The sequence below is a fragment of the Polypterus senegalus genome, chromosome 6, assembly GCF_016835505.1.
Source record: "Polypterus senegalus isolate Bchr_013 chromosome 6, ASM1683550v1, whole genome shotgun sequence".
NCBI classification, from domain to species: domain Eukaryota; kingdom Metazoa; phylum Chordata; class Cladistia; order Polypteriformes; family Polypteridae; genus Polypterus; species Polypterus senegalus.
In genome coordinates this window covers 162,109,600-162,133,801 of record NC_053159.1, presented here as the reverse complement: position 1 = coordinate 162,133,801, position 24,202 = coordinate 162,109,600, and the positions used below count along the sequence as shown (strand labels likewise).

Here is a 24,202-nt window from a genome sequence, read left to right as displayed (position 1 = left end):
GGATGCTCTTGGGGCATCATGGGGGTTGGTTCTGAAACATATTCTTGTTGGGTTTAATGGGTGCCACCTACGGGTGTTGCAGGGAGATACGGTCCCTATGGACAATGTCCTAGCCCTAGAAATACTGCCGGGTCAAAGATAAAAGGAGCTGCATCGTTGTAACTGGGCAGTCAAGAGTCAGGACGAGGTGGATAAGATTTGACAGAGGAGTTGAAGGAAGATGATTGTATTTCTGGGCTGCTTACTTTGGTTGTCCTTATTTGATCTTTGAAGATAATGTTTATTAATAAAAACGGATAATATCGGAACCTGTGACTAGTTTGGGTGTGATTGTGTCTGGAGTTTGGTGCACAGTGGCGACCCCTACTGTTTACAGTATGTATTGAAGGAAAATCATTATTTATATATTGTCATTGTCAAAATTAAATAAATACTGAACAGTCAAACACAATTAAAACACACAAAGTATTGTTGGTGTGTAAGTTCGGTAGTTTTAAAGCAAGATCAAATTCAGGTCTTCAGTTTTCAACAGAAATACAGTATAGTCTTGAAGTGGATTTAGTCCACTAATACTCACTCACAGTTTTGTAGCCAGAAGGGTAATTGCAAATCTTTAATAAAATTCTGAAGTAAAAAGGGGGTTCCTCTCCTGCATTTCATGGCCAAAGGGCCAAGGTTTTCAGCTTTCGTTGCAGCAGTCATGAAGGAGGGAAGAGCGGTTCAGGGGACCCTTCAGCACTCACAAAACATAAAAGACTTCAAGGACCTGGAGACTCTTTCAGCTTTTCCTATAAATTGGATAGAAGCTTTAGGTTGGCTTATTGTCAGTGGCTACAGTTTAGTGAGGCTGGACCACCAACATTATCAAAGTCATCACTGAAAATCAGAGTTAAATTTTACAAGTTGTGATTGCATTCGGATCTCCTGACTGGTGCCCAACTCAAAAGGATACACCGACACAGACTAGACAGTACAGGAGTTGAGGGTTCCAGGGAGAATACAATGGAAGGGTGGGGTACAGGGTAAAGTACTGTACAACAAAAAAGTATCAAAAACTAGGCCTTCCCTTATTTGACTACCTAAATATAGAGCCCCTTCCTATCTCTTGGCCTCACTCCTGACTTTTGGTCACTGTTTCTTCGTTCTTGCCAGGTAAGCTGTTCTCTGCTCTCCTCTTCTGAATCCATGCTCACCTAGTTGAGGTGTTAGAGTTCATTTTAAAGGCTGAATCTGGAAGACTTTTGGACCACTGGCTCCAAAGTACTTCTAAGTTATTCAAAACCCCCTGGGTGGCATGTCGCTGCCCACTTAAAGGGCCAGGCTCCCATAACCAAGTACAGTAGCTCCCTCCTCCTGCTTCTGGAAGCCCTGGTGGAGTAAGCCCTGTCATTGAGACATCCTCAGGTTAGCAGTGCCTCCTCCAATCTCTAGAAAACTCTTAAGACATCTTATAATGGTAGTGGTCCGGACCAATTTCTGGAAGTTTCATTCATTGGCATCCCACATGGGTAGTGGTCCACAACAGCTCCTGAACAGTTCTTTGTCGACCCATCCAATCTTGAAAGTAATCCATAGAAAGCTCTGGATCGAAGGACTCAGCCTTTGCAATGTGTCTCACCACCCTGCTGTCCTTCACAAAGTGTACATGGCACTTCATCCAGGGTTGGTTCCTGCTACCAGCAGCCTTCATCTGAAATAAAGAGGGCTTTTGCAAATGTATGGATAAATTAAAAGGAGGGAGAGGAAGTGAGTCTGTCTTGCTTCTGTAATTAGGCAGATTGATCAAAGTGGCTCATTCAGCTTTTATCTTAAATGTCAACAGGATATCATTTTGAACTTCTGGAAAGCATAAACATTTGTAAAAACATAGACAACATACTGTAAATAATTGGGTTCAAAGTTGATCAGTGTCCTGTAAACAGAGATTAGAATAGCAGAATAGCAGAGGGGTGAAGTTGTTACTGGAGTTTTAAAGTTGTTTGTTAGGAGTGATATATTTTTCAATGAGTGCCATCGAACTCTAAGATAATATCATTGGTGTGCACTGGAGTTTTCATCTTCTTTAAATTACCTATATACCGTAGATCCCGGAATACAGGCCGACCCGGTATATTAGCCGAACCTCTTCTCTACCTACTAAATTACATGTATTTGCCGATGACCGGTATTTAAGCCGACCCCCTTCTCCAAGCAAAATTTTCTAAATTTTCTTAAAAGTGTCTCTTCGGGTATATTTATAATGTTTATCGGCGAGAATTTGAGACTGCCGGCATTTTTGATATACTGTATAATATAATGCGCATAATTTACCAAAACACCAATAATTTTTCTAATTTACTAACCAAACAGTTATAAAAAGTGCCAAGCCTACTTCGATTAAGCTAGGAGCATGGCGGCACGCATGGTCGCAGTGGCTCAGGGTTCTCCTTTTCAGTGCACTTTTTTGTTGTTTTTGTACTTTTTTTTGTCCTTGTTTGTGCACGATCAGTTCGGTGAACATCCGCTACACCATTTAGAACCTTATAGACATCGGTGTCCAGAGCCAGACATCTGTTTCGAGTGTTTTTCATCACACGCACAACATCCCAGACAACATAGCGAGACCAGCGGGCTCTCCGTGTATTGTTGTCGGGTCTAGTAGACGACACAGACGGAGGAGGAAAAGAAAGCAGAAGCAGGGCCGCAGATCCGGCGTTATGCTAAAGCTAAAAAACAACCATACAAGCCCTATACAGAACTTTTTTCTGCACTGAAGGAGCTGCTTTTAATCTCATTGTAGATGCGTATAGTGACAATAAAAGGCATTCTATTCTAGAAACAATTTCATACTGTACTCACCATTTAATTTGACATCTTTGGGCTGCAGGAAGGGAGGAGATATTTCCACACAATGTCCATCTTCGTTTTGATTGCGATCGCTTTCTTTTACCTTCTCTTCCTTCCTTAGCAATTATGTGTCTTGCTTGCATGGTCTTAATGAATTATATATATATAGGTTAATCACTGCAATGACGGAAATTACATCCACAAACACATGTATCTGGGCTCCGAACTGACGCTACTAACGCTCTCGGTTGTTTGTTTACAATCGCAAGCGGATACACGTGACCGCATCCGTTTCGTAACGCAAGATGTTGGTCGTAAATCAAAACAAAAAATTTCATTTTAAACTTCTCGATAATTTATTATAAATTTTATTAATAAAATCAACAACTAAAACACTTTTTTGAATAAATTCTTTATTTAATTTAAAGTGCCGGCATGCAAATTTACTTCTTCATCTGAAAGATGGCTCTGTGGTTTCGTCATTATTTACTTCTGTATTCATCGGCAAAACCGGCATTGCGCTGGAAATCTTGAATCTGAAACGATACTCGTTGTATAAACCGACCCCCAAACTCCAAGCCAAAAATCTAGGACGAAATTCTCGGCTTATATAACGGGATCTACGGTATCCCAATTTTTTGAGCGTCTGCCGTTGTAGTAAATACACATGGACTGATGGTAGTAAGGAAACATGAGCAAAGCTAACCTACATTATTCTACCTTCGACAAAAGCTTCTAGGAAATTGTGGGCCAAGTGGAAAACATCAGCATGCCAGCCTTAAAGAACAGCACCCAGGGAGCAGAGAAAGACTTAATCCAAAAAATAAAACAACAGACAAAAGGGACAGAGCATTGATCAAGTGAAAATTAGAAACAGAAAGACATGTCAAAAATTAAGCTGAAAAAACATCTGCGAAGATCACAGATAAGAGTAAACGAAGACTTCAAATTGCCATAGTGGCCTGTTGACAGGCTAATTCAAGGATGTCTGTGTGAATAGTGGGATAGATGATCTCAGAAGCAATTGGGCCGATGGAGGAGACATTGACTGATTCCAAGTTGTGGCAGGCAGAAGGTGTGATGAAGGGGTAAATGATAGGAGTGACGTGAGTTGTTGAATTTTATAATCTTACAGTGAAGCATAAGGTGAAAGACTACATTCCCACCCTTTACTCACTGGATGAGTCACTCTACGTATTCGGTGTTAACCCATTTAAATAATACCATGTGCAAAATATTGCTTGGGGTGGTGTTCACTGTGAAATAGGAAACATATACACATTGTTATTTCCTGGTTTATGTTAGCAACATGAGTTTGGATATAATTTGTAAACTTGTAGATGATTTTACAAAGGGGGAGAAGAACATTCTGATTATTCAACAAAAATAATTGATCCAGTAATGATAACAACTTCAAACCACAACAGAGTAATAAATTCTTTTTATGTGAAAACATCAAGAACCTAAAATAGACTCTAGTGGAAACTCGCTGCTCGTGCTCACTCACTCCTCTACCACAGGTGTATTAAGTCAGTTAATCTTTCTGCCTTTCATAATGACAACTATAATAAAGAACTTTATAAAGTAAATAACTTTACAGGAAAATCAAATATTAACATCACTGTGCAACTGACCCATTTATATCTTGAAGAGCTTACAGCAGCAGCAGTCAAAGCTCTCAAAACTGTCTCAGAGCAGGTGGCTGGTACAGTGCAGACAGAGCCACCTACTGGCAAAGAGGAGGAACTGCAGGCTGTTTTGTGATACTGTAGTAAGTCAATTAGTTTTAAAAGTAGTTTAACAATAAAATGTTTTTTTTGCAGCACATTTTCATACAAGACATCAAGCTCAAAGTACTTTACAAGAGGTTAAAGAAAGATTGATTGTATTAAGCTTAAGAGTCAGTCAATCCCATGGCTCCCTCACGCTAATAACCTAAACTCAGAGCTTTAGGATGGGAAACGAAAACCCAAGGACCTCGAATGAAACCTGCGCCGGCTCAGGGAGAAAGTCAAAACCCCTCACATACAGTGACCTGGGGTCCAGGACATTGGATCTTTATGGGAACAGCACTGTGTATTGCTTGTTGCATAAAAGTAATTTATCTGAGCAGAAACTGTAACATACTGTGCTTGCAAACAAATATGAGACACAGTTAATCATGGAGGGCTTATGTAAAATGTGTATTGCCAATGTTAGAGCTGGACATTGCTCATAGAGCCAGGACTTCAATACAATGTGTCTAAAGCAAAGTATGGTTAGGTAGACAACAACAAATGACAAAATGATAATACTTGGAAATGAGTTTATCTTACAGAATTATAAGAACATTTTTATTTAAATAAGAAAACAAATGCAATTTGGATGACCTTCCTACTATTTAAGTAGCAATTTATGGTTAGCAAAATGAAACATGGCTGAAATTGCGACACAGTTGCTAATATTGTGTGCCTCACATCTGTTCTGTATTCAAATTCCAGCCTCATTTATTTCTTCGTGGAGTCCGCACATTCTGCTTGTGTCTGTGTTGATTGACATCCCAAAGTGTACAAATTAGGTTTGGTTAGAAATGCTAAATTGTCACTGAAGGACTGATTATCCTGACTTAGAGTGCGTTGGAATAAGCAAGCTTAAAACATTATTGAAAAGTGTTTGTGTGCTACCCATGACAGTGGCCATGATAAGAACAGGTTTATGAAGATTTGTGGGGCTGAATAACTGGAGCTGAAGGCAGTGATACAGGACTCGATCGATGTGTGTCACCCCCCACTGTCCCTTTTTCATCTTTGTGTTTGGTGTCAGTTCCACCACCACACCCATAAGCAGTTGTGTCTTTCTCTTGTTTTGCCTTTTAGGTTGTGGATTTAACTTTTCTTCACCTATTCCTGTATGCGATAGGTTTACTGAGTAGGTTAGTATGCACAGCTGCTCCGTATCATTCACATTCTGCATACATCAGTTGTGGTCTCTAGAGGGTGCTATTGAGCCAAACTCAAACGTTGCCTGTGAGGCCAAAATAAGTAAAAAGAAAAATCAGTTCCTATATGTGAGAGTTTTACTGGGTCAGTAAGTATGTCTGCATCTATCAGATACTAGTTACATTTTACACATTAGCTTACTACTGCTTGGTGTGCATTGTTATCATTGTGTCCTGCATTATGCTTCATCATATGGACTCATATAGAATGAGCTCTGTATGAGCGATTGAATTATACATGTGCGTGTACTGAAGTGAACGCCAGCGTGGAAAAGTTAATTTGCATTAAGTCAACTTGGCTGCTTCTAACAATGAGCACAACTCACAACAGTCAGTCAGTAGTCAGTAGTAATCACGTCACAGCAATAAATTCTATAAGAAACAGTCATTTTACCAAAATAACACCTCCACTACCTTAGGTCTATACCCGTGCCATGGCTAATTCTTTAAAATCAGCTGACACATTCGCAATATATAGCTCTAGAGTCAACACAAATTATGCCTGCTAGGGGTTTGGCTAGTGATAATGTATGGAGGCAGCACATGGATTCAGTCCACAGAGTTAAACACCCACTACCAGTCGCAGTCAGTGGGAGTTCTTCTCTGGGTACTCTTGTTTTCCTTCCACGTCCCCAAAGATGTGCATATAAGATGAATTGACTGTTTCCAAGATCTGCAGCTGTGTAAATTCAGTTTGCCGTGTTTTTATTTTTGTTTACTTGTTTTATATTTTTGGAAAGAGTTTTCTTTTCACATTCTTTTTTTGCCTTATTGATGATGTGCCGCCATTGCAATGGTTTGTGTAGACACCCACCAGCTACAGAGCTAGAGCTGTACATGTGTCAGTTTGTGATGTAGTTGATGTTAACTTATTTAAAAATGAGCAATTACTGTTAATGTTCACCTGATCCATTTAGTAAATGTTTAATTCAGTATAAAAATGTAAGGTTTCCAACTGTGATAGTTCTCTGTTTTCAGTTTTTTAGTTTATTCAGTTTTTTTCTAACCTATTTAACATTTCTGCTTTCTGGTTAGCAGTTCCACTTCACACATCTGCCACTTGGTTCTGTCTTATTTTCTACATCACAGCTGTAAGTTGGCCTAGTGGCAGTATAGGCGTGTGTGTGTGTTTGTGTGTGTGAGTGAGAGAGAGAGTGGGCCCAGCATCACAATGGTGTCCCATTACACCAAGTGCTGCCCGGGAAGACTCAGCCCCCCAAACATGACCTCAACTGGAGTAAACCTGTTCGCAAAGGTTATGTTAACCAGTGGCGTAGCTCGAGTTCGTGCCGCTCGGGACAAGGCGATGGTTCAATTTGCCGCCCTCCAACATATCTGAATATGTTATTCTATTTATATAGATAATTAAAATGACATATAGAGAAAAATTAAGATACATTTTGCATAGGTTTATTCATATATAGAGAAACAGCAATAATTTTTCACATATAATTATTTATAAGCATCAAGAATTTAGTATAGACACACTGGTAACCCATGTTCTAATTATTAGTTTAATTTAATTACGCTGTGAAAACCAGAACCAGTGTAGTGTACAAGTGATAGATAGGTGGGGACGTTTTCTGCGCAGAGCAAGAAAGCATTTGGATTGATAACGAAACGAAATTATAAATTAGTTGTTTAAATCCTAGAAATTATTATCAGTGTAATGTTTATGTTTATTTTTGTTATTGCCTCATAAATTTCAACTGCTGTGTTTGATGCCGTCACAAAAGGTGGGGAGGGCAGGAGCCCCCGCTGATGCAGCGCATTGCCGCACCCACCACACGCCAAACCAACTCAGGATCCCAGATTAGGACCCGAGTGCAGCCATGGAACCAGTGTGAGGTTTTTTATGGTGGCTGCAGTGCCAATTCTGCTGCCAACCCCCAAGTTTTTCCCTGTAGGTTGGAGGGCCTACATGCAGGGCTGGATGCAGATTAACGTCATACCCAGGACGGAGCAATTGCAGGTTAAGGGCCTTGCTCAAGGGCCCAACGGAGCAGAGTCCCTTTTGCCATTTAAAGGATTTGAACCAGCAACCTTCCGATTGCCAGTGCAAATCCCAAGCTAGCTTCAGAGCCACCACTCCACCCATCACAGAAGGACAGTCTGAAAATTATTTTTGAAGCATTTGTGAATAAAAATCAGAGAATTTTACTTTTTTCATTCATGAGTGATATTTTTCCAAACCCTACTGCTTACATATGAATTGTATTGAGCCTTTTGGCCAATAATGCCGCCCCCAAAAATGTGCCACCCAGGGCGGACTGCCCCCTCTGTCTGAACCTAGCTACGCCACTGATGTTAATGTTAATGTTGGGACTCTATATTTCTCCTAAGATTCTTTTATGTATCTGCAGATATTTGATTTTCTTCTCAGCCTCCTCTTATAGCTTTAGATCTGTGGGTCCGTTGCAGCTTTTTTGCAGTCAATACTTGATCACTTGTTTATTTGGGTGTTATCTTAAAAAAGGGGATTTAAGCTACCTTCTGACTGTCAGACTGTGTTCGAATTGGATCAAAACGGAACCCAAAAATTAAGCCGTCTTTAAGAGAAGGGGACTAAGAACATTGCATTCTATTTTTTTTTTCTTGATTTCTTTTCTATTTGTATTGTAGTTCTTAAAAAGACCACCAGGGGGCAGCACCCTGTTATCTGCTCCAGCTGTTAGGCTCATACATTTCATTCAAACTTTCCTTTGCCTTTTTATACAAGTATGAAGAAACACCAGCACACAGATACAAGTCAGCGGGATTTTTGGAATATATCGATCTGTTTAGCCAGTTGTTTTATATGTCTACCTAAATTAAATGCTCCCACCATTTATTTTCTCAGCACTGGCACATGCAAGCATGAGGGACAAAAGTGTTGCCAGGTTTTTAATTGAAGAACATTGACGAATATTTGCAGTCCTTTTGCTTTTTTAAGCTTGTTTTATTCACTTCTGTGAAACTTTAATGTAACATTTTTCGCTATCAGGTGCTGTTATATAAGGAGGTGGTATAAACTTTACTAATAACTCACATATAATTCATGCCTCCTAGAGCCCCAGTATTCAAATTAAAAGGGGAAACAAATAAAAAAATCTGACACTTTAAAAAATAACATAAGAGAGCAGCCGCCAGCCCACATGCAGACCTCACTCTTAGGGTGTTTATGACATACTTCAGTGCAAAGATTCAGAGTAGTATGTTATACATTTATTTTCAGTGTTTACAGTGCGATGCAGAGTTTTGCTTTTAACTTGGGAGGCAGGCCCTGTCTAAAACACTCCAGTGTACCTGTTCGGGTTTCATATCAAGTCTTGCTAGCGCATAGCGGTTATGCTGCTTTAATTGCACAGTGACATTTTGTCTGTATTTCAGCAGTGAATAATTTAAGCAGAAAATGTTCATAATGAGCAGTCAGTGATGCTGCGTATGATTCAGACAGAAAGCTTAATTGCCTTTCTGCAAAATCTTTAATGTCTGTTACACCTGCGGTGTGGACTCTAGGGAAAGATCTTGCATGTATCCTTTCTGGGTCAATTTAAACATATTTTTCAGTGAAGTAATTAACAAACATTTGTTATGAAAATCTGTTTTGCTGTGCATTGTTAACATGAAGGATTTATGTTCAAAATAATGAAAAGGAAGAAAAAAATGATGATGTAAGCCATTATAAACACAATTAAAAACAGTTGCAAAGGATCTCCCATGCATTTTCCTTTTTCTCTTTCCAGCTGGAGCAATGGCGGGCTTATCAAGAAGAGGTGGCACGGCTGGAAGCAGCGATAGCAGCCAGGAAGCAAGAGGAAGCTGAAGAAAAGCTAAGGAAGGAAAAACAGAAAGAAACACAGAAAAGGACGCAAGACAAAGCCCGGGTATGCAGCACATCTGTGAGGCCTCATTGTAGTTTAGGTTTGGAGCCAGTGTGTTGTAAATCAGAGCTTTCTGCTATAAAATCTCTCTAATCTGAAATCTCTCAATAGCAGCGATTAAATCCATTCATCCTGAGCATTTGCACACCGACATGGTGCACTTATGACACCCACAGTGACACCACTTAAAGATGACTAGAAACACAGCGTTTCAGCTGTTGGGCCTTCCATTTGATAAAAGTGTATACTGTATGTAAAACTTCTGTATGAATGAAAAAATCTTAGGCAAATACAATAAAAGTAACAAGTTGTTCTTTTGTGTTTCAAAAACATATGTATATCTTAAAAATTGAACAGCACAACACAGATTTAGTTCCCAGACTTCTCCTGGAGGCACCTCAGCAATTCCTTATGTGTGTTTTGCTCCAACAACAAGACCTCTGATTCAAATTCACGAGGTTGTGATCAGCCAAAGCAGGGGTGCTACACAATACAATATAATGTATTTTCATATAGCCCAATATCACACAAGGAGTGCCGCAATGGGCTTTTACCCAGGCCCTGTCTTTTAAGAAGCCCCCCAGCCTTGACTCTCTTAAGTAGACGAGAAAAAACTCCCCAAAAAATAACCATTGTAGGGGAAAAAAATGAAAGAAATCTTGAGAAAGACCCATTTCCAGGTAAATTGGGTGTGTAGCAGGTGTCATAAAATGGGGTAAATACATCTCGCTAGTGATGCTGGGTGCAATTGGTGCCGTTTAACAAAAAAAATGGGTTTATTGGATGGTACCTACAAATACCGGGGTGCCTCAAGGATAGAGCATTGCAAATGGCTAAGTTAGTACACTTGACATGTATAAATAGCAGTTTTATATCAACAAGATCATAGTTGGAGATAGCATACCAAACTTGATATTCAGTATGCGATGTGTCTCAGTTAGGAATGTGCATTTGTGGTAGGAGGAAGCATTGTGCCTGGCTCTGCTTTCTCTTTGCACTTGCAGTGAGCTCTGTGTGCAGTGTGTCTGTGAAGGGCTTTGTCCTGCAGTACCACAGACGTGCGAAGAGCTGCCTTTAAGTAACAGTACATGGGTCGTAAGCTGTCCGTCCTTACAGAGGCACTGTCAGCAAACAATTAGCAAAATTGTTAATCGAATATTAGAAAACATTACGTGTGGTACAAATGTGATGTATGCATAACACCCAGAATATTTAATCTAGCCCTAAGCGAGCAAGTATATTCTAATATATAGCTATTTGGTAATATTAATATTTGAACCTACACTTTTAGCTAATTTGGTGGCCCCAATACACCCCCACACACACACATACAGAGTATTCAGAAGGTATTTAGACCCTTTATTATGTTGTACTGTATATTTAATTTTAATGGATAAATTTGCTATTTTTCCCATCAGTCTACACTCAGTAACCCATTATGACAAAGTCAGAACATGTTTTCAGGAAAGTTTGCAAATGTATTAACATCAAAAACTGAAATCTTTCATTCAGACCCTTAGTATTCAGACCCTTAATTCAATAAATTATAAAAGTCCCCTTGGCAGCTTATTTTCAAAATACACTGTAAATGTTCCTCATTTTCTGGTTATGATGTTATGGGATAAGTAAATAAATAAGGCCTCGTTCACAAGAAAACTACTTGGGCAATGAGTTAGCCGCACAACAGACAACAAAGAACTTGCTTTGTAGGCTTGTCATACACACATGCTGTGAATATTGTTGAAGTTATTCTTGTCCAGATACGACTGTACTGCGCATATTAAGGGGTGGAGATCTAAAGTTTACTGTTAAGAAAAAAAAGAGCTTTAACAAAAAATGTAAAACTAACACCCTGCTGTTTTTGTTTTGGAGTTTGTATATCTGAATATACTGGGATAATTTCTCAAAATATATTATCCTTTTCATCATTTTCATCTTAATCAATGAAGCACATAACAAAACAATAACAAAAAATTCTCATGCAAAATTAATTCCTGAAAAAGTTATTGGTTTTAATGCACATGCAGTATTCCTTCTGCACAGAAGGCAGTTTCATGTCTTCGGGGCCAGGCTACAAAGCTCGGAGATAAACAGGTTAACTAGACAGATAGATAGATAGACTTTCATTGCTTTAACGCTCCATAACAAGTAATACAAGGTCAGTAAATATGAAATGTAATTTATAACATAGTCAATTATTTATATTCTGCATGTTTTTTAGATCAAAATAAATTTTTTGTGTTTGCTATGCTACATTGTTAATTATAAAATCTGCTTTATATTTACTTTTATGAGAAACCTGCAGAATCTGAATATGTTATATAGATACTTATCTTCCTGCCTGCTATATCATTTTTGGAGAAGTATTTGCTTGGTACCCATATTGGATGCTGCCGTATTAGCTTGCACTGAACTTGCTTTATTGTTGATAAAAGTCATCATTCGGCTCCTAGCTGGTCAGAATAACAAAAATGTAGGCTTTTACTGGAACAATTGAACATTAAAACCCTGTAGATGAGAATAGGCCATTCAGCCCAGGAAAGCTTACCAGCCCTTTCCACTTAATTCTTCTAAAATAACATCAAGTTGAGTTTTAAAGATCCCTAAAGTCCCACTGTCTACCACATTTACTTGGTAACTTATTCTATATGTCTATAGTTCTTTGTGTAAATTAATAAAGTATCTATCTATCTATCTATCTATCTATCTATCTATCTATCTATCTATCTATCTATCTATCTAAAGAAAAACTTCCTAATGTTTGTGAGAAATTTACCATTTACCAAGTTTGAAACTGTCTCCCCATATTGTTGTTGAGCTCATTTTAAAGTCACATTCTCGATCCACTGGACTAATTCCCTTCATAATTTTTAAACACTTCAATCATGTCTTCTCTTAATCTCCTTTTGCTTTTAATCTTTCTTCATAACTCATCCCCTGTAGCCCTGGAATCAGCCTAGTCGCTCTTCTCTGGACCTTTTCTAGTGCTGTTATGTCCTTTTTGTAGCCTGCAGGCCAAAACTGCACGCAGAACTCCAGATGAGGCCTCACCAGTGCATTATAAAGGTTGAGCAGAACCCCCTTGGACTCCCTGTACTCCACACATCAAGGCGCTATATAACCTGACATTCTATTAACCTTCTTAATGGCTTCTGAACACTGTTGGGAAGTTGATAGCGTAGAGTCCACTACGACTCCTACATCCTTTTCATAAGGTGTAGTTTACTTTTTCAGACCTCCCATTGTGTTTTCAAACCTAACATTTTTATTTCCTACTTGTAATACTTTACATTTACTGACATTAAATTTCATCTGTCACAAATCTGCCCAAGCCTGTATGCCATATTCTAGATTATCTGCCAGTCCACCTAGCTTGATATCATCTGCAATCTTAACCAGCTTGTTACTTAAATTCCTATCTAAATCATTTATATACTATATTAAAAAATAGCAGAGGCACTAGCACTGGACCCTGAGGGACATCACTCTTAACATCACCAATTTCAGATAAGGTTCCTCGCACCATAATCCTTTGGTTGTTGTCTTTTAACTATCTAAACACTCATAGAATGCCAGCATGTTAATAAAACACGTCCTCCCTCTTCTGAGGCCATGCTGACTGTTCAGTAAAACTCCTGTTCTTGCCAAATGTTGCTCGATTTTTTCCTTAGTAATCCATCCATCCATTATCCAACCTGCTATATCCTAACACATGGTCATGGGGATGTGCTGGAGCCAATCCCAGCCAACACAGGGCACAAGGCAGGAACAGACCCTGGCCAGGGCGCCAGCCCACCGCAGGGCACACACACACACTTCCTTAGTAATTCTTTCCATTAATTTACCTGTGATAAACGTTAAAGTTGCTGACCTACACTTACTTGGATTTGCCCGATCATCCTTTTTATATATAAAGTATAATATTTGCCATTTTCCAGTCCTTCTGAATTTCCCCAGTGCACAGTGACTTCCTAAAAAATATTCGCCAAGGATTTATATATGTACTCACAAACCTCCTTAAGAAATATTGTCTAGTCATGGTGATTTGTTTGATTGAGGAAAAAGCTACTGAAGGTCTACTTATTACTTGACCCGCACTGTGAAATCATTTTTATATTTTCAGATTAAACAGTATTACACGGAGAAGCAGATGCAAAGAGATGCTATGGAACAAAGAGATCAGCAGCAACTGGAGGAACTGAAGAAAAGGATGGCAGAACAAGCAATAAAAGACAAAGAACGGTAATTGTGTATTCCAATTAGGTCTTAAACTGTTGCTAAAATTAATTAGCTGTTTTATATTGGATGGATATTAATACTTCTTTTGATTTCAGCTTTTGAAAGAGTTTTATTTACTCTCCTTAACCACAGAAAAATGAACAGCAAAACAAGACACAAATAAATCATTTCCCTGCCATGAACCTAAAATCCAGCACAGTGAGATATGCATATGGGTGTTGTGGCCTGCAGAGGGCGCTCCTGCCACCCCAACCCAACACAGACAGACGCAGGACACAAGTTCTGCACACACGTTTTTATTATTTTTTTCCTTAACGCACTAAACACACAGCACAAAACACTTTCTATTCTTCTTCTATCTCTCTTTCTCGTCCTCTCAATCCACCTCCACACCTCCTGGCAAGCTTTGTCCTCCACCTCCTGACTGTGGCTCCCAGAATAGTGGCTGCTGGCTCCTTTTATAGGGCACCCAGAAGTACTCCAGGTGTTCGACGACCGTCTTCCAGCAGCATTTCCTGATTTGGCAGAAGTGCTGCCACACAAGGCTCATCAGTTCCTGCAGTGCCCCCTGCAAATGCACATAGAACCCAGTAGGTCTGCACCAAACTCCAACTCCCATGGAGCCCTGTGGGTGTCCAAGACACCGCTGAAACCCAGGGGGGCTGCCATCTATCGCTCTGGGGGAGGTAATGCTGTAAATATATGTTCTCTCCCCTGGTCCTTCCAGTGCCATCCGCCACAGTGTACTGAAGGTATTTTATTGGGAGTGCACGAGGAGCACATAAAACACTCAGAACCAATTTGCTTTTTAGGCTAGGGTCCTAAAATATATGAAAGGCACCCCACATTGAATTATTTCCAATGTTTTTCTCTAACTTCCACTTTTTTCCTTTCCTTCTCCTACAGCCCCTACAAATGAGCAGTTATCTATTACCTTAAGCTAAACGTTATAAGCTTCAGGCATGGATGACTGGTTCCTTTAAAGCACCTGGTCTCTTTAGGGGTTGTAGTTACATGTTGGATCCACTCCAGATTACAGTGGCGACCGTAAAACACTATTCCTCTCGTTGATATGTCAATCAGAAAAGCATTATAAGGCCATTGCTAAGGCCCTTGGGCACCAGTTAGCCACTCTCACAAGAATTGGAAGCAGGAGTTGGTCAAAATGTCTGTACACCCATGAGACTGACCAATAAGTACAAAAAAAACAACAAAATAAAATTATTAAGGTGTCTGAAGCAGTTATTGAGTCTTGAGGGCAATTCCTTTTATACATGGGGCATGACATAACTTTTCTAAACAGATGAAAATAATATCATTTATTTGATTACTAAAGGTTCATTTTAATTGATATTACTTCTGATAGAAAACTTGATAACATTTACTGCAAAGATGAAAAACATAACAGAGGAGGAAGATACTTTTTTCATGGTGCTATTTGTGTGTCTTTATAGTCAGCGCTTCCTTCATTTTTCAGTCTCTTTATCCATCATTCTGTCATTAGGCTACCTCAGGTCCAGACTCTGTTCTGGCACAAACAGAAAACATCCATATGCAGGCAGCCTGTCTATTATGTCCTGCAACAAAAAGTGTCCCTCACTTGTCTTCTTTAAGTGCACTCCATAGAAATGATTAACTTTTTCAATATATATTTGAAAAGGCAAACATTAGATCGCCATAAAGACATGTGCCTTCAGATAAAGGTGATATAATTGAACGAATTTATTTATTCTTATCTCTCTATTATAATAAAAACATCTTGGGAGGGGAGATGAGACTTTGTGCCAAGAGATTTAACCACACCCGGGGCAGGAAATAAAAGACAAAGAGTAGACAACAAAGTAAAATGTTGTAAAGAATTCAGAAACGTTGGTATGATACACATGCAGAACAGGTTAGAAATAACGGAAGTGCGAAAATTCGAAAGTCTCAAAAAAATTATAGTAAAGATCGCATTGGCGCAACGGAAACAAACGGAAATCATTACTTGGTGAAATAACAGAACAGCAAAAAGAGATTGAATATATTGTTTGGATTTAAACTTTAAGTCGGAGACTTGTAGATCGTCGAATTCGTGTTGCCATCAGGGAAAAGTAGTGTTTCTTCCCAATGAAGAGGCGTATCCACAAGAATTTAAAGATTTGTTGTTTGTTGAAAGTGAAATCCACATACGCTGTCACGTTTTGGTCACAGAGTTGCACGGATACACAGGAGATTTCAGAGACAGAAACGTTATTCAAACACTTCAAACAAACATAAGTCTGTTTCAGGAGTCAATCGAGCTCCGTGTTTAGTTGGAAGGGACAGTTCTGTCTCTCAATTAAAAGAATAGAAAATCTTCCTCTTTATAGCAGAGGATGTTTAGGGGGAGAAGAGAGACAAGAGAGATAAAAGGACAGCTGCTGTACAGGCTTTTAAATGTTCAAAGCACAGTGCGAGATGCAGATCAAGTGGCACGGCAGCAGCAAGCCAACAGCTGTTTGAGTAAAGAGGAGGTAAAAAAAAATGCATTTGTTTCCCATTGTATCACCGTTTAAGAGGGGGTTTTGGAAGAGCGACCATGTCTCCTTGGGGTGTGTTCAGTACCCCTTTTCACAACGTGAAAACCTGATTAGCGCAGACTGGTTTCTTGAGTGAAGAGAGCAGGGGTTGAAGCCCCCTAGTAATCTAAATTACCAAAAATTAGGATTTGTCATGTGGACAAAATAAGCCCACCCTTACAATCACCACTTCATATACATAAAATTAGAATCAGGTGTTCCAGATTAGGTGCCGATGATTAGATCCTCCTTAGGGAGTATGTAGGGAGAACTTGATTTATTTAAACCTCACATACTGACGGTCTGCTGTTCTTTTTGCTATTGATGTGTGTGATGTTATCATCCCAAGATCAAAAGAGCACTCTAAGGTCTTCAGAAAGGGTCAGGATGCCTACGAATCTTACTAGGGGTTGACAGATTATTTGAAATCAATCTTTCCACTGTATGGAAAATCCCCTACAAGTGCCACAGATTTCAAATAACTGCTAATTTGTTCAGGACTGGCTGGCCTAGAAAATTAAGCCCAAGAGTTGACCGTTTGATACTAAAAGAAGTCTGCAAGAACCACAAAATGTTATTGTGGAATCAGCAGGTAACTCATCAAACAGTTGGTGTCAAAGCGCATCTACAACCAGAAATTGATTGATTGCAATAATGTCATCTGTTGCAAGGTGTGTTAGGAAAAAAAAAACAACAACAACATTTATTTATATAGCACATTTTCATACAAACATTAGCTCAAAGTGCTTTACATAATAAAGAATAGAAAAATAAAAGACACAATAAGAAAAACAAAATAAATCAACATTAATTAACATTGAATAAGAGTAAGGTTCAATGGCCAGGGGGGACAGAAAAAACAAAAAAACTCCAGACGGGTGGAGAAAAAATAAAATCTGAAAAAAAAAAAGCTTCTGTAATCCAAAAAGAACATTACAGCAAAACTACAGTTGCCATTAAACGTGAAGTCCAACACCAGGCCTTCTGAAACAATATGCTCTGGACAGATGAATCAAAGACAGGGTTGTTTGGCCCCAGTAACAGTGGTCATGTTTGTCACAAGCTGAAGACAGCATTCCAGGAGAAGAAACTCAAACCATCTGTATAGCAGGGTGATGCAGATGCTAATTAGGGTTTGGGTGTACTTTGCTGCCTCATGGCCTGGGCAGCTTGCAGTCCAGGAATTAACTATGAATTGTGCATCATATCAAAGTGCGCTTGAAGAAAATGTGAGGCCATCTGTCCATAAGTTGAAGCTGAACCAGTCATGGACCTTTGAAAGTGATAATTTAGAAGGAAAAACTGGATGATCATGGACTGGCCTAGACAAAGCCCTGATTCAATTCCCATTGAAATTTTGTATGGGGTTTTGAGACTGGCAGTGCTTGCAAGAAAACTCACAAACATCTTGCAACTGAAAGCCTTTTGCATGGAGGAGTCGTCAAAAATGTCATCACGTCAGTGTCAGAGACTGGTGGGCGGAAATGCAAAACAACTACAAGAAGACGTTTCAGTACCAGCTTCTCAGGTTAAGGCTGTACTTACTTCTTCCCCAGTGGACCATAACATCTATTGATATTTTTTTTAGAGTAAATGATTGAAAAGGCAAATTTTCTTTGTACTTTTATTCAAGTATGTCAACTTTGTCTTTTTTAATACAAATACTGCATGTTAGAAAAGCCAGCCGTTTCCGTGGGGTCTACTTTCTAATCCATATGATTGTAAGCACCAGACCTAATCATTTACTTTCTCAAGTGATGACATTTCTGAGGCCATCACTACAAAATACAGGGCAGCAAGAAAATAGCAAATCAACAAAAGAATGGAAAAGCAGGTTAGCATTAGGAGGAGAAAAAAAACCAAGAATAATAAGAAACATTACAAAAGAACGAAACCAAGAAAAAAAAAACACATTTTATTGTCAGTCATATTCTAAACCGCTTTGTCCTAAGAAAAGTTGTGGGGAATGCTGGAGCCTATCCCAGCTATCATAGGGTGTAAGGCAGAAACAAACTCTGGTCAGGGTGCCAGTCCATCATAGAGCGAACAAGCACACACCCACACGCCAACCACACACTGGTGTCACCAATCCACCTAACTTGCATATCTTTGGATTTTGGGAATAAGCCAGAGCACCCGGAGGAAACCCATGCAGACAAGGGGAAAACATACAAACTCCATGCAGGATGCAAATCCTGGTCTCCTTACCACAAGGCAGCAGCACCACTATTGTGCTACTGTGCCACCCACCAAAGAAAAAGCAAGACAAAAACAAACATTATCAAACTATGATGATAATGAGCAGGCAACCGTTAATGACAGTAAACCCGAGGGGGACAAGGGTGGTCATCTCTGACGATACTGAGTGTGGACAGTTACCCACTGGACGCAGTATGTGAAAGTAAAAGTGTGCACACTCCATACAGCATGGGGCACACACTCCTTAAAGTCTGCGGTATATGCACAAATGTCTGCCGTGTGTGCTATTGAAGGAGCGACCCTACGCACGCTGAGGGAAAAACAGGTAATTGAAGTCTAATAATACTGACTACCCGCTATGGACAATGACGACGACGCCCCACCTAGGGCTTCAGAGGGGCTTCGACGGGCACCGCGTGTCTGTGTGGATTTTATTTCAGGAGTCACAGTTTGGCATGCGGCTTAGGTAGATTGATGACTCTAAATTGACCTTATGTGAGTATGGGTGTGTACGTGAGTGGGCCCTTTGGTGGACGGCTGCTCTCTTTAGAACTTTTTTCTGACTTGTGCCACTGCTGCTAAGATATGCATCAGTCCTCTGTGACACCTTAAGTAGATTATGTGAATTTGAACCTAATGATATTATTATATGAAAACTACCCATCACTGCCTGATAGATAGGAATTTGTATAGTTTCTATTTTGTATTTATTACTAATTTAGAAGGATCTGCAGAATTTTGTTATCCTTTTTTTGCACCCACAAATTGCAAGAAAGAGAGCGAGTGTGGGAGCCTGCGCTGATATCGTGTTGCTGCACCCACCACACAACGAACCACCTTGACTGGGACGCGAGTCCAGCAGGTGACACCTTAGCACCACACTGGAACAGAAATGTTGGTTAAATACAATAAGGTTATAAACTGTCAAATACCGAAACTCCAAAGAGGGGGTGCTGTAAACGAGATTGTAATGAGGGTTCTGTTGAAGAGTTCACTTCAGTGGCAGTGAAAGAAATGGAGGTTAAAATCTACTTTGCTCCCTACTTGAACAGATCTACGCCATCCAGCATGCTATAAGGAGGCATTTGTTGTATTGCGGCCCACCACAGTTGCTTGTTCTTTTCATCATCTGTTCTCTCAAGCAGGAAGCACAGCTTAGAGGGGCTGACCAACTTGTTGTGTTGCTTTTGTGTGAAAAATTGAAAGTGGGTGGAAAAAATATTTCAAGTACAGTAGAGTCAAGATGAGGTGAAATGTGGGTCAAACATCTTTAACAGCAGCTGCGGGGAAATCAAGGAGCACTCTGTAATTGCTCTCTGAAGAAATGGCAGACTTCCCAGAAAATACTTACTCATGGATTTGAGGGAAATGGGGCAATGCAGAACATCAGCGCACAGTAGAATGATTATTCCAATTAAATGTTAAATCTTAACTCGGTTTATTCTTACATGCCACTCTTCTTGGTAGGCCAGGTCAGGGTGCTGATAGCCATAAATAATTTTTACCAGTCACATTTCTGTAGAGTGTTGAGAAAAATGGAAAAAAGTGTTTCTCAATATTTTGCAGTTAATAGTACTCCTGTGAATGCATCAACTCCCATATGTGACAATGACTGGCTTCAAAATGTTTATACATGAAGTATATGTTGATATTTTATTCATAGATGGGAGTACATTTTGAACAAGTAAATGAGTCCACAAACAAAATATATTCATCTTGGCGCAGAGCCAAGAGAGAATTGGACACCATCACAGGAAAAAGGCAAGAGGGAAAGGATTGACACCGCATGGAAAATGTCAGGTGAACCCGGGTTCATTTCAAGACGAATTAGTTTTACTTTCTGGTGAAAGGTACTCAGGAGAGGACCTGACGGGCCACCACAAGGAGCTGTTAATATGTGCGTTTCCCAGAATAGGAGGTATGATCAGCACCTCATTCCCCACCTCAGGCTTAGCTTGACATTCCATACAAATAATATTTAAAGGACTACGAATACTTTTTTTTTTCTTTCTCAAATTTCAGTATTAGTAGCTTATGTGTTTAAATGTTTTGTGCCTTTATTTGTGTTGGGTGGGAAGCTCTACAGCACGATATTATGTATATAGGGTTTTTTTGTTACAGTAAGTGTGTATCTTCTGCCAATAATCATTTTTTACCTAACCCTGCTTTCACTGGTGTGTCTCTGTAGTTGGTGTGGTGTAGCAGGAAAGTAGTGTTGGTCACTTGCACCCCGGATTATTTATTTTTCTTTTTTCTCTTTTTCCTTTGCTGCTGCTCTAGGAGGACAGTACATTTTATAATCGTGCCAGATCTAAGAGCGGTACAGATTTAAAGCATTAACTTTGTGCTGGTATCCAGAAGTTTGCCGGTTCAAATTTCCGTCACTGCCCAAAGAGATCCTACTCTGCAGGGCCCTTGAGCAAGACCCTTAACCTTCAATTGCTCCAGGGGTGCTGTACAATGGCTGACCCAGCGCTCTGATCCGAAAACTAACAAATTTCTAATACAAGAAATTGTATAAGGCGAAATAAAGAACAAAAAAAAAAAAAAGATTGGCTCTTACACCTGTTTTATAAACAAAGATATTCTTGATGTTCTTTGAAACCTTTTGACACATTTTTTTAAAGACCTTATTTCACGTTTCCCTTTTAGGGTTCAGTTCCGGCACCATTTACTGCAGCAGCATCTGAAGGAAAGGGAAGAACAAGCTCTCCGAAGGCAGCAGGAGGAGGACGACAAAAAGAAGCGACTGGATGCTTTGCGAAATCAGGTTCTGTGTCCCCAGATGCGTTTGTGAAAGCGAGAGAGGCCCGCTAAACGGGATTATAGCACATGAGACATGATGTGTTCGAATTTTTCCAGAGTGCATGAATATACAAAAGGTGTCTGTTATCCTCCTTGAAAAACACATATTAACGAGTCACTCCTTGGCTCTTTGCTCTTGTGTTTGCAGGTTGCAGTTGAGGCAGAATTTGACCCGGTGAGGATGATGGGCGATACGGAGGCATCAAAAGCCAAAGTTTGCACAGCTGCGGAAAATGAGTTTGTTCTTCAAAAGCCTCTTTTCAACCTACACACCTATAATGAAAACCAGGTGAGTTTTGTACCAGAAACGGGGGCAGCAGAAATGTTCAGTGGTTAGAACTTCTACCAGAGACCTGGTGTCAATTCTCAGCAAGGTCTCACTGTCTGTGAACTTTGCATGTACTCCTCATGTCAAGAGGGGGTGTTAGTCTCTCTCATGGTTTCCTCTCACATTTTAATCATAACCTTGAGACTCTGAATTAGTCCAGTAAATGTGAGATTAGGCGTGTATGTGTGTGTGCACTTGGATATTTCCCACAGTTTTTAAATACAGTCAGTTATCTGCTTTACTATACATTTTTAAGATGCACATATGATAACAATTTTATATAAGAAACTTTAATATTTTATAAGAAAAGTTAGGCCCCTGCAATGGAATGTCATCCTTGGCAGTGCTGGTTCCTGCCATGCATCTAATGCAGCCATGACAAGCTCTGAACTCCCCATGATTTGAGAATATAATGTAATGTTATATTAAAAAAGATTGGTCCATCTTCCAGCAATGCCCATGAAATATAAAATACACTTTAGGTTGAAGAAACCCACATCCCCAGCATGCAGGTTACCCCACAATGTATGCCAGTGACATGATGTGCCATAAACAAAGTAACTAGCAGGCAGGTGCTGTAACAGTAACTCCCATTGTTCCTTGTTCTATAGCTGCTTATCTCAGCACGGGGTCATGGGTAACCAGAGCTGGAGCTCGTCATAGTTTCAACAGACTAACATCAGAAACCCACCGAGGGCAGAATGGCCTTCCAACACAGACTCCCATACCCACTTGCACTGCGGCCATTTAAGGTTACTAGTCAACAAAACAACATGCCTTTAAACTGTGAGAGGAAGCAGGAGTCCACGGGGGATACTCACAGAGTACAAACAACTGAAGAACATGAAAACACTGCTCAGAGGGCACTCAAGAAACAAGGTATCAGACAGAGGCTCAGGGCACAACTGAACAGTGTATTAGTCAGCATTAAATAGTATCTAAGGCTCAGTCAATCTGAATTTAAATAGCCTTCTTCACAGATCTCGCCATCACAGGGGTACAGTTTAGAGTTCTAAGATAAAATTAAGGATCATTCACGAGCCGCTTTTATAGATTAGCAGCTTTGATATCTCTTTAGAAATACAGTAATGATGTCAGATTTGTAATGATTATGTTCCAGGGACCCATATGTATTTCAATATCTTGGGAGAAGACTTGTGGAAATCCGTCAGTATAATGGATCAGTTTGTTCTAAATGTTCTAAAACAAAAGGTGCCAAGTGAATTAGAAAGACTGTATGTAAACACAGAGTCGAAGCAGTCGAGAGAGTGTGTTTGTGTGTGTATCATGGTGTGTGGGTATATGAGGATGTTGTGAAAAGAGGCCCTCTGAAATGAAAAGTGCCCCATGGTCCTGAAAGGCTGTCTCTAAGTGCATGTATATGACGCATACCTTGCATAGAAAACAATAATGGGGTACATGGGAAGTGATTATATGAATTCAGAGATGAGCCAGTTTATGGTGTCCTTAGCGGTTCAAAGTGGCAGGTGGAGGAAGTTAAAGATGAAGGCTCTTGTGTCGAGGGTGTCACATGATAAAAACAGTTGGGTGACTGAGCAGTAGAACACATATTTGTTTAATACTTTGAGGCCAGTGCGGCCACCTCTTGGCACGTCCCTCTAGCTAACAGTAGCATAGCTGCCTAGCCCCTAGAATGGAGATCAAAGTGACCCCTCCATCCTGATCAGTAGGCTACACATCCAAGGTGGGGGAGTGGATCAGGATTAACAAATGGGGCTAGGCAGGCCAGAACAAAACCAGGTTACAAAAGGCAAAAATGTATTTTACTTTGTATTTCAAACTTTAACTCAAAATAGAAATCCCAAGACAGGTAAGTGATGAGAAGAACAAGACCTGTTATATGCAAATATGGCCAAAAACAATGAATATGTAACTAAACAAGAGGGCTTTAGTACTGCCAAGGCAGTGAAAGGGCAGGCCTGAAGGTAAGTAGGAGGCAGTGACCAGCAGATGAAGCCAAAAATCCAATTTAAAATAAACAAACAGGGGTTTGAACCAAAAAGCAGAAGAACCAAAATATGCAAACCAAACGTCAAACTTACATTTACATGCAAGATCTATCTCCCTGAGATAATTTTTCTGCTAGCTAATGCAAAGTTAATTAGACAAACTAGACACTCCTAAATACCAGCCACTATCTTAAAAAGGGAAGACCTGATGAAGTCACACATCACAACTTTCACCTGGCATGTGGTGGTAATGGGGTGCCATCACCAAGAGCAAAACAGCTCCAGCTGTCTAAAAACACACAAACAGTGGTGTCCATGTCTGAAAACTACAAACCAAGAGGCTGCACAATAACAGCATGAATATGACAATCATAAAAAAAGCTACAAGTTCTATACTTCTTTGTGGCAGAGGGAACATTTTTTCGAACAACAAGACTTGAATATATGAGTTTTAA

General features: G+C 39.8%; 1 protein-coding gene across 1 annotated transcript in view; it reads left to right on the top strand.

Moving 5' to 3' along the window:
- The window catches only part of LOC120531755 (coiled-coil domain-containing protein 148-like), a 233,834-nt gene that overhangs the window by 202,435 nt on the left and 7,197 nt on the right, over positions 1-24,202 (top strand). Inside the window, exons 11-14 of the mRNA XM_039757449.1 lie at positions 9,529-9,669; positions 13,790-13,908; positions 21,297-21,414; positions 21,598-21,738. Coding sequence (XP_039613383.1) covers positions 9,529-9,669; positions 13,790-13,908; positions 21,297-21,414; positions 21,598-21,738 — 519 coding nt within the window. The remainder of the gene's footprint in view (positions 1-9,528; positions 9,670-13,789; positions 13,909-21,296; positions 21,415-21,597; positions 21,739-24,202) is intronic.